The sequence below is a fragment of the Argentina silus genome (assembly GCF_951799395.1).
Source record: "Argentina silus genome assembly, chromosome: 12".
Classification (NCBI taxonomy): Eukaryota; Metazoa; Chordata; class Actinopteri; order Argentiniformes; family Argentinidae; genus Argentina; species Argentina silus.
Window position 1 is genome coordinate 12,386,418 of NC_139666.1, and position 11,599 is coordinate 12,398,016.

General features: G+C 44.4%; 1 protein-coding gene across 1 annotated transcript; it reads right to left on the reverse strand.

Moving 5' to 3' along the window:
* Positions 1–1,028: 1,028 nt before the first annotated feature.
* On the reverse strand, positions 1,029–10,693 carry rap2aa (RAP2A, member of RAS oncogene family a; the record flags this gene model as incomplete). Its single annotated transcript, XM_083681492.1, has 2 exons — positions 1,029–1,305; positions 10,380–10,693. The coding sequence occupies 2 exons, from the start codon at positions 10,691–10,693 to the stop codon at positions 1,068–1,070; spliced, it is 552 nt and encodes a 183-aa protein (XP_083537618.1). The 3' UTR covers positions 1,029–1,067.
* Positions 10,694–11,599: the final 906 nt, after the last annotated feature.

Genomic DNA, 11,599 nt, shown 5'->3' on the forward strand with positions numbered 1-11,599 from the left:
TTTATCGTGATACCCAATCAGAAAAGGAAAGAAAATGGAAAGTGTGATGAATGATGGCATCTTCATTCTAAATGTCACCCATTCCTGAAAAGAAGACAATTTCTAGAGATATTTTGTAGAGATATTCAAACACTGAGAGATGGATTCCTTGTTCCATCAGAATGAAACTGTTACAATATTCAGCAATCTGTTGTCAGAGCCTCCTGAAAAACAAACCATCACAGGATAGGTGAACGACATCTCCGCTACACTTACAATAAGATCTCCAAAACGAGAAAATAGGAAAGAGAAGACAACATTGTTGCACTGATGTTTCAAGAAAGACACTGACTTTTCCACCATTTTCTTCCCATTCCGCAAAACAAATAAAAAAACTAAAAACAAATAAAATGGAGGCGATTTCAAGTCACCTCTTTGGTTCTGCCGGTGATGTGTACAAACAATATCCCCTTGGATGAAGGTAGGCCCTCTCTTTTCCTGCACAGAGAAACCCAGTACACAAATCAATTACTCATCAATGTTTAAAACAAGTGGATCAGAGGGATTATCTTCTCTTGGGTCTGTGTGCAGTAGTTATCTGCTGCTCTGTAATGGTAACTTAAAATGGAGAAGGCTCCAGCTAGATGTGCTGTGGGAAACTGGGTCATATCAACAAAACAAAAACAATGTAAAATAAATGTATTACCAAAGCAGATTGCAGAACAACATAAAGAGTAGAAAAACCTAATTCTGCACTGATGACTCAGGACTCAGGATGACTTTTTTCTCAGACAGAAAAAAAAACAAAAAACAAAACAGAATAACATAAGGCGAGTGCACTTTTCTTTAGTCCAGTTTGTCAATTTCTCTTGCGGCAAATTCCTTGCATTCCTCATTCCATTCTATTAATTATTAACATATCATTATTATTAATTACTTCTCGACTGATTTTACGCACCAAAGAGTTCAAATCCATTCAATTTCCACCATGAGTTTGTTAATCTTTCATTTGGTTGGTGTATGTATTTTCCCTCTTTCGGTGTGTCCTGTACTGTATGTTGACTTCCTCTTCCCCCTAGGTCCTGGGGCTATTGTATATTGCAGGAGGAGCAGCAGGGGTCATCTTTGTCTGGCTGGGCGGCGTAGTCCATCTGTCGAACGATCTCAGCGAACAGTTCGTCCACCATGGTTTTGCTCTTGGCCGAGGTCTCCATGAAGGGGCAGCCCCACTCCTCAGCCAGCGCCTGGCCCTCGCTGGCTGACACTTCCCGCTCACTCTCCAGGTCCACCTTGTTCCCCACCAGGATCACTGGGACCTTCTCGTACCTGGTCATCACAAACACAAACACAAACACAAACACAAACACAAACACATTTAGAGGTCAGAAAGTATCTGGTTACATCCTGTTTGGATAGTCATAGTTATACAGTACTCTCCCAGGCTCAAAGCAGAGTGAGACATGCATGTATAAGAGATTTTAGAGGGAGACCTCAGGGGTGCTTATAAGCCTTGTGTTTTTTTCTTTACTTGACGAACAGAAGAAACAACAGTCATCTGCTCTCCTCTCGGCACTCTAACAAATGTATGCTTAATAGGCATAATTGCACTCCCGAATGAAAGCTTCCTTGGCACATCAAGATGTTGTCAATAAATCATGCAAGCCATAAATAATTACATTAAATTAACGTGGTACATTTTTCACTTTATTTTCTAAAAGGCTTAGCCATCGTGGTTCTGAGAGGCGGTTGCTAAGGCGGAGATCTATACTACCCACATGCCGTTGGCCAACTACTATCGCTCACGACCCAAGTGCTTAACCAGCCCAGCAGTCAACAGGAAGTAGTCGATATAGCCTCCAATGTCCCCCAAGGGCAGGAAGTGGCCATAATCCTGCGAGCTTTGAAATCCCTGCCATGTCGGTTGAGAGCTGCCACTGAGGAACTGGACTACTTGCACAAGGGCAAACAAGATAGTCTTACATCATATGGTCTTCTTAAGGAGCTAGGGTCTTAATAAATGGTATAATCTTTAAAAACCTTGTAAAATCTTGACACTGTCATATAAAAAGTAGCCAAGCATTAACCAAGAATATCACAGTAAATCAGAGCAATGCTGGCACGAGCTGCTGATATTGTCTATCGATGAAATTAGGCCCCTCTATTTTGAACACATCACGAGGAATACATCATTTTGAAAGTTCAATTTAGTTTACATTTTTCATTACCAAATCAAATTACCAATCCCGTTCCAAATGTCGTGTTGTGAGTCGAAAGTACCAACTTGCTCATTTGGAAAAAATAGGCTGCAAATCCCTTCATTCCTTATTTCCAAGTGAGAGGAATGTCGGAGCACATTGATTCTGTTATAGCATTTTAACCAGAGCACACCTTCTATGAACCCAATGCCTTTTTTCTTCTGCTGTTATTGAGCACAAGCAGATCAGAGGAGCATCATGCTCCCAGACACCTCTCTGCATCATTAGATTTTTCAAAGGTTAGCCCCCGCTGCATGAAATATTCATGCCCCTAAATTATTAAAGGTTATTTGACAGAAAAAAAACCACTTGTCATTGATTGCTACAGTATGGTAACAGGAACACAAGCAAAAGGTGGTAGTATTGAAGATATAGATCTATTCTACTTCTATATGATTGATTCTATGAGCGTGTGTTCTGCAGTATCTCTGTGGGAGAATTGGAGAGAATCAGCAACTGTAATACTTTCTTTAGCAGAGAAACCAGAGCTTCTCACAGGGGCCATGGTCTGCAGGTTCCAGCACTAAATAAGCTTAAAGTTGGAGAGAATATGGAGCTTACTTTGATCTACTCCTGAATATATTATCCAGAATGAACTTTAATCTCCGCCATCCTCATTCTGTTTCCAACCCAAGAAGAACTAGATGGATTAAACAGCAGACTTGAGGGGTCTAGGAGGAGCTGCTGTGTGTGAAATACAGTACAGCTCTCAGCTACAAGCTCTGAGTCAGCCACTCGACACAGCCTGATACCATACAGGACTGTACATCTCAAAAAATACCCATTGAGACTCAAACTGACAGTGGTGTCTATTGTTGAAGACAGAATGCTCTCATTGACAGCATTCCTAACTTTAACAAATCCACTGAGGCCCTGAGTGTGGGATGTGTGCTATTTTGGAACACATCTTTGTGGCCACAGTAAAAAACATGCAGCCTGCTGTTACATTCCCTCCCCACTCTCATTGAAAAGCCCTGATCATAGTTGTGGGTGTGTAGATTTGAGGTCAGGGCTGTGCCTCTGCGGCTGTACCCGTTTAGAGAGAGCCCACGCGGGGGCACAGCTTTGGGGGAGGTAATGATGGTCCCTCTTGGGCGTCTCTGCTCTCAGCAGGGCTGTGGGTGGTGGTGGGGCCATGGCTGTCCGTACCAACCCCCACTCATATGGAAGCCTGTGGTAGACCTTCACGTGAGTTCACATGCTGCCTCACCACCTGATTACAGGCTGCTCTCCAAAGCCATTCATTCATGAGAAGATTCTCCACAGAGCCCCAGGGGGCAGGGGAACCTGGAGAAGAACGGGATATGAGTATCTGTTTACGAGAGAGCTTGCGTGTGTATGGGAGGTCAGTGTGTTTGTAAGCAACTGTGTGTGAGTGTGTGTGTGTGTGTGTGTGTGTGTGTGTGTGTGTGTGTGTGTGTGTGTGTGTGTGTGTGTGTGTGTGTATCTGTAAATGTGAAACAAGAGCAAATTGGCCCTATTCTGGTAAGGGATTGTGCTTGGTTCTCAGGCCCGGTTAGCTCTGATGGAAAATGATTTCTGATCCACTGATAAGCTCAAAACACAGCATCTCCCCCTGGTGCTATTGTCATCGCTGTCTGCTTCTCAGCTCTCGAAAGTAAAATGAATAATATATCACTATGATTCACTGTAAATTCATATAAAAGAAACACCCAAAAGAGACCGGGCAATCATTCATGATAGATGATGAGCTAGCGAGGGGAACAGGAGACGGTGTGGTAGCGCAAGTCAAAGAAAAGCACACTGTAACCATCCATCCATTCATTTATTACCATAATGATGGATTCGATAGCTTAGCCACCTCACGCTCCCATGGCAGAGAGCGCAGCAACTCACACGAGGAGGGCAGCACAAAGAAAAGACTTGTCATCTGGTGCCAAAGGAGGAGAGGTTCTATAAATAGCCGTAATAACAGAGGGGGAAACCTGCAATCCCAGGAGGTGTGTGAGGACGGCTGCCACGGATACCAGCATTCGCAGGGACGTCAGCGTGCAGGGTGTTGGGCGCTCTGGGTCGGAGCCACGGAACGCGTGAAGGCAGAAAACAATGGGTGGCCGAATGGTATACAGAAGTACAGAGGACCGCTCTTGGCTTCCAGGGGGTTTGAGCTCCCCTGCTTTACGCTCTCAACTCAGCATTCCTGTCCAAAACACGTGCTAACGCACACAAACACACCAACGCGGTACACTCATCGAGTCTGTCAGTCTGACTGCAGGCATGTACCAAAGCACTCTCGCTGCAATCACCCACCGCAGCGGTCCCAGACACCCCTTATTTATAATGCATGATGCATCAACTGATATAGGCCTGGATGAGGGAAGGTGGGAGCTGGTGGTCTAAGGGCCACTGGGTTTATCTGGCCCCCGCTGAGTGCCAGCATGGCCTACATGGTGGCGAGGTCTCTGCACAGGGAGACAGAGTCTGTCTGTCCTCTTCCACAGGCTTATTTTCTGTCTTGATGGTGTGTTTCAGTCGACACAGTCAGAGTGGAGCCCTGTTGAGGAGGGGAGGGGGTCTGCAGCTGACTCAGGCTCAGGAGGCTGGATTCAGCTGAGTCAGATGGACCAGTGAGCTCCACTGCTGTACTATAGTTCAGGGGAGAGGCAGGGGGCTCATTTAAGATGAGGTCTTGAAGACCTTTTTTAAATACATTCACAGCAAGAGAGAAACACCATCCCAGAGAGGCTTTCCTAATGGGATATAACTCTGTTATTTGTGAGAATAAATGATAAAAACAGACAACAGCTGCGATATTACTTTTGTCTTCTTAAAAACAACCTCCTTGCATCCGTTGGACTGTCACAAGGCTTAAAGAGGACATCTACTCCTTCCCTGTTTCCAGTTAGCTCTTGGTACTATTGTCATATTATGACAAGACGTGTTTGTCAAACCCTGGACAGGTTCCAGTGAGACAAGAGGTGAGTGACGAATGCACTGGACAAACAGTATTGCCATTCCTAGAGGAGAAATGTTAGACCCACTTAGACAGAATCTGCACTGCAGTCTAGAGTGATATGGTGCTTTCCTGAAAAGACACAACTATTCTGTACCCACAGCAGGCAGCCTCAAACAGCTCGTCATGGACTAATGAATAAGCTAATTCCTCTTCCATTAGGCCTATTCCGTGGTATTTTGAAATGATTGCAAAAAAACACAGGGGAGGAAAACCAAATAAACACTTTCAAATTACAGTATATGAATTAATCAACATCACAACATCTGCAATGAACAGTGACAACACAATTTGAAGTCTGTTTCCACTTCCACCCCATACTGGTGAAAGACAGGGGAGAGGAGGAGAGGCTAAGATTAGATTGGTCTAATTTATGGGCTGTAAAAATAGAAACTATGGCTCAGAGTGACAGAATCAGTCAGTTTCACCCTCTCTGCCCTGATCTCTGGGTCTACATGAAGATTACAGTGGAACACGCTACGGAGCATCAGCCAATGAACTCTACTCTTAGAGCAATAATGGAATACTTCTTTGAGTGGATCACCTGCACATACAGTACATATATACAACTACATCATAAGGCCACACTTTGTTTAAAAAGTTTGAAGATTAGCCTTAGGTCAATTGAACTTGCAATTATGTTGCATTATCAGAAAGACCAAGCAATACATTTCTTCTTTTCAGGATTTTTTATTTTCAAGCAGTTGTGATTGAAAAACAACAAAAAGACATTTGTGCTTGAGGCTTGTTTCTCTGCTGTTCCAGTAATTGCATGTTCTTTTCTCTACCTCTCTGTCATCTTCCACAATAACAGCTTAAGCATCCTCCTTGAACGTTAAATGTCTTTGTTAACAACAGTGCAATCACATATCATCACTCTGCACTATTCACTGCTTGACTGACAATACAGACTGTCATTATTTTCATTGCCTTGCCCTATTTGTTTGTGACTGAACATTAATATTCTTGGGAGTATCAAGGCTTGCTTTGTATTGCTCAAGCCAGGCCTCGAAAAATAGACAAAGTAAGAGTTCTCTGCATCAGTACTTTTAGTTCCTGCTTGACTAGTTCTGGGTAAAATACATTTAGACACTGTACTGTATGTCTCAAAATTCTCCACTACATGGCAGACTGACAGGGGAGGGGGGAGATTTTTGACAACTGAACTCTCTATAAAAGACAGTTTCCAAATATTCCTCCATTTATTGACTGGGGTACTATAGAAATATGCTGCCTAGATGCGGCATGCTGTGTGTCTGTGACTTAAAAGGGCCATCTGGTATTTAAACAATAACAAAGCGTTCTCAAAAATGACAAAAAGACACTGATCAAAGCAAGACACCTATTCTTGAAATCAGCGCGAGAACAAGGACATTATTGGACAACTATTTCATGCATCATTTCAACCAATTTCAAATGACATCTCAATTAGCAAGCCCTGCAGCACTACTGACTGCTGTTTTGGAGAAGTATTGTCCTCCACCAATGTCTGTGGTGAAGAACAAACAGATTCACTGACCTTGTGACTAAATAATTAACAAGCTGCACTAACAAGCTGAACATCTACTAAACGTCAATAATGAGTGATGCTGACAGGTCCATCAAATACAAGGCTAACTCATCCTCCCTCCCTCAATCGACCTCTCGCCACGCTCTCATATTTGGGTGTACAGACACATTCTGTGCCAGCCGTCAGTGGGCATCACCTTTGCATGGCTAACTGTTGCTGAAGCGAGGAGTGATGAGCTCTGTAGCGGGTATGAGGGAGGTGGATTGGGGGTGATCATCTGCACCCATGGCAGACACTGATGCCCGTTGACAGGGCTCAGAATGAGCACGACACACACCAGCGCCTCTGACCTGGGCGGGCGGCGGGCATAGCTCCGTTGTGTGGCACTGATGAGGAGAGGAGAGGCTAAGTGAGCAGCAGTGACAGCTGTACGATCCACAGGGCCTCAGCCTCACTCACTCACTGGCCATGGGGTCCTGAGGAGCTGAGGAGCGACCGAGGAACGGCTGCTACTTTAGCCTTGTCGTCAGATGATCTGTTGAAGTTTCAACCAAAACCAAAACAAATAGACAGAGGAGCTAGCTAAAGCACACACATACCTACAGTAGGGACCGGACTACTGCTGCTTGGTTTGGTGTTTGTATGTTGTTTGTCCCAATACTGCTGAGGCCCTTCTCTCAACCCGTCTGCAGGTTGGGACGGTGTGGTGATATCCAGCCATGCCCTGAGGCTTCTTCATTTAATATGGCCTCTAGCACTAAACTGCCAGACAGCTGTAAATAACTATTCAATTAGAATTTGATGGTAAATTAATCAGGTCATGATTCAGATACAGAATGAGAAATTGCCCTTGTTGTGTTTGATACTTGGATATTAATGTAAACATTTGTCAAAACTCTAGTGAACTACTGGTGGCATGTGAAGCCGTAAACATTTAGCTCAGTGAAGAGTGGCTTGTGTTTGACCCTAAACAAGTCTCTGTATGAGATGTTCTTCTCAGTAGTGGCCATGTCCTTTACTGGTAGACATCAACAGAAGCAGAAGCAGCTGTGGGCCCCCTATTTAACCTTTACTGTACAAACACTCACTGTAAACACACTGTCCAACACCAAGTAAGCATGGTTCCCATACTCTCATCTTCAAAGAAACACTGTTTAGGGGAGGACTGCATATTGGACATGGGTCATGGCAATCACAGAGATTGACAGACTTGAATGCCCCATATGATGAGTGTACAACATAACAATATTGAGTTGTCATTAGACAGAAAACATCTTAAACTTGATCTACTGTGCATGTGGTCATTAAGTGTGTTCCTGTGGGCCCATGTGGGGGAGTGTCTTACGGTGGAATAGGTATCCTGGGTGCCTAGGGGAGTGACACCTGACCAGACTTGAGTAGAGAGTCCCTGGGTGTGTGTCTGACTCCATACACAACAGCTGGCACACGCACACGCACACGCACGGACACACACACGCACACACACACACAGACACACACACACTAGGGCACAGAGCCATGGTAGGCGGAGCCACTCACATACCTCTCCCTGTACTCCCCTCTTTATGGGGGAAACACATGCTGACCTCATTCTTTCATCGGGAGTCATATATTTATGTGAATGGTTAAACACAATCCCAACTCCCAATTTGAAACAGTTATGAATTCATCGGGAGAGACAAACAAACCCCATGATGTCCAGGAAGAGACACTACTGATGAATAGGTGATGCAGTGCAACACCTACACCTACACCTTTGAGAGAATGCAATTTCATGTACGAACAATGATATTGATGAGAAATTTGATTGGTTGAAATCATATCCATATACAAAGACTGCAGGGTAACACACCGGCAGAACAGTCCAGTATAACTGAGCAGTTCAGAAGTGCTGCATTCCTTCTAATCTATTCTTTCCATTGAGAGGTTTCTCAGAGGGCAGAGCCTTGTCTCTCTGTGGCTCATCAGACTCCCTCCATTCACCCTGGCAGATACACTGACACCTACAATGAGTGATGCACCCACACTGTCACAGCCCACTGCCTACTGGATCTCCATTTCACATGAACTCTCTAGGAGAGAGACAGTTACACATATGCATCGACCAGGTCTATACGATGATTGCATGCAAATGGAAGATTGCATTTGCAAAGGGTTTTACCCCAGGTGCCCTAGGTGTCTGACTCATTCATGTTGTGATTATGTACATTTGCTTCAGATTGCAATGCTGCACACTTTATGACTAACTTTGCCAAGGGATAAAGGGGTAACACATTATTTGAGTTGAGGGGCTATATATTGTACTAGTTCTGCTGTAATTACTCTATGATCAAATCGTATTGGCATGTTGTTACATAATACCTCTGTAACTGTCATCTGTGATGACAAACACAAGTGGAATAAAGAATGGTTAAATAAATCATAAGAATGTAATGATGATATAGTGCACTACAACACAGGTACTGCATACGTTCTGCTTCTGCACTGGACTCATAATAAACATGAGGGTTCAGACAATGAGACATCCTCAGTTAACCTCTACATTAGCATCAAACTGCATCCCTAATAATGACCTCATGTCTAGAGCATCCCTGTACCAGTGCGTGTTCACCAGACCCTGCTCGATTCCTGTTTGTGCTGGTTTGTTTTTTTCCAAACAGCTTGAGCTGTTAATTAAAAACATCACTTTCCCTGAATCCCCTCTGCAGAAACTGGCCTCTCTGTTGTGCTCTTTTCCAAATTTAGTGACACCGGCCCAAACCCCCATTGCTTTAGCCGTATTTTTGGGGTCTGTTGCCAAAAGCAGGCCTCTCTGCAGAGCCACTGGTGCTGTGAATCCTGGGTATTCCAGCTGTCTGTTTCACTGGGGTTGCAGCATCCAGCACACCGGGCAGTGGACAGCCCGTCAAACAAACAGAGCAGCATCAGACGTAGCCAGACACACACTATCGCCACTGTAATGAGGACAGGTCTGAGCTCCACTGGTCTGAGCTCCACTGGTCTGAGCTCCACTGGTCTGAGCTCCACTGGTCTGAGCTCCACTGACGGACAGACCTGACGGTACAGTAGAGAGGATAACTGAGGAGAATTCCCAGCATGGCCCTATTATTTCATAAGATGGCAGTAGAGCTATAGGCAAAATAATAACAGCAGATGACCAACCATATGGCACCCATACCAAACAAAAAGGCATGTCGTGACCACACTTGGCCAACTACATTACTGTTTAAGATCCCATTTGGATTGCATATGCCTAACTTAATAGGAGGACCATTTGGATTTATCTATTATGGGTCAGACCAATGTTTTCACAGGCGAAGAGTATAGACCTACGTGTGTCATCACAGGTCACATTCTCTCACCAGCAGTTACATATAAATCTGTAGGGCCTAATAATAAAATGGCTAGGTCTGTCCTATCAGACTTTTGTCAGTGTAATGGTGCGCTAAAACCTGAAACATCTTAATGGTGTTTATGGTGCCATTGGATCAATTCTGTTCTGTGCCATTGGGTTATCTCATATTAGATGTGACAGATGCATCAGTGCTAAGAAAAAACCCAGGCATTAATAAGTATGTTATGCATGTCAATGAGCTTTTAGACAGTTAGACATCCTACTGTACAAGCTGTACATGCACGGATTTTATCCACATTTACCCACCTTTTCACTCTGATGATCTGATCCCTCATGGGTTTTATGTCTTGAAAGCTCTGCTGGTTGACAAGGCTGTAGACCAATATGAACCCTTGGCCATTTTTGATGTAAAGGTCCCGCATGGAAGCGAACTGTTCAGTACCAGCAGTGTCAAGAATCTCCAGAACAGAGGGTGAAGAATCCACCTCGATTTCCTTGCGGTAAAAATCCTCTATGGTTGGGTCATACTTCTCAATAAACGTCCCGGTGACAAACTGAACAGTGAGGGCGGATTTCCCGACCCCACCGCTGCCGAGGACCACCACTTTGTACTCGCGCATTGCTCCCTTGTTAGTGGATGAATTCAAGAGATTGTCGAAACCTTTCACTCTCCGCTCGACATTGAACTGAACTAAAATATCCGCGCGCAAATGGCATTTAGGCCTACAATTCACGTCCCATTTTAAGCGGATAGCAAAAATACAGCCTTGCTTACCACTGCTCAGCAATGGCAAATAAAAAACAGAGCACAAAGACTCGCTGCCCGAAGATGGATTTCATTGTAGAAATTCCCCCAGGCAGACCAGACATTGATGATTAGTGCATCTAAACGATTGCAAAATAAACATATGCATTGGAAAAAATCGAAATGCTAAATAATGTGAAATCTGTGTTTTTTTCATCTGCTTAGCTCACCGCTCTAAGCATCATAAAAAAACAAAACTTGCCCCGGCGAAGACATTGAAGAAAAAACAGGACAAACGCCCTGATGGATTTTGCGAGAAGACGTGCGCATTATATCTCAGCAAAAATGTATCATACTAGTTCAAGAGTTCATATAACAAGTTTCGTTTCTTTGTTTCTTTTTCACCATCTCTTTCATGTCTCTCCGTTCCTTATTCGCTGTCCAATACAATCCTAGCCGCCATACTCTCGGGTGGAGACCCACCGCCGTCGTGCAACCTACCAGTCCCTTCTCGGCTTCCGTACCAACGAAAAAGAGACGGGTCTTCCCTCTCCAGATAGATGTGCAAAAAGCCCAATGGCTACCGTCATTCGTTGTAAACCTCACTCATGACCGTCTGAATGCCACACGGAAACGGCCAGTAACATTCAACGGTTGGATTTCCGTTCATGTGTTAAAATGCCCATCATTCGGTTACCCCAGTGACATCCCCGGAGCGCTCATCCAATCACAGCCGCGGCTTAAGGATGTGTATCCAAGAGGAGGAAAGTGCGCCGGATGC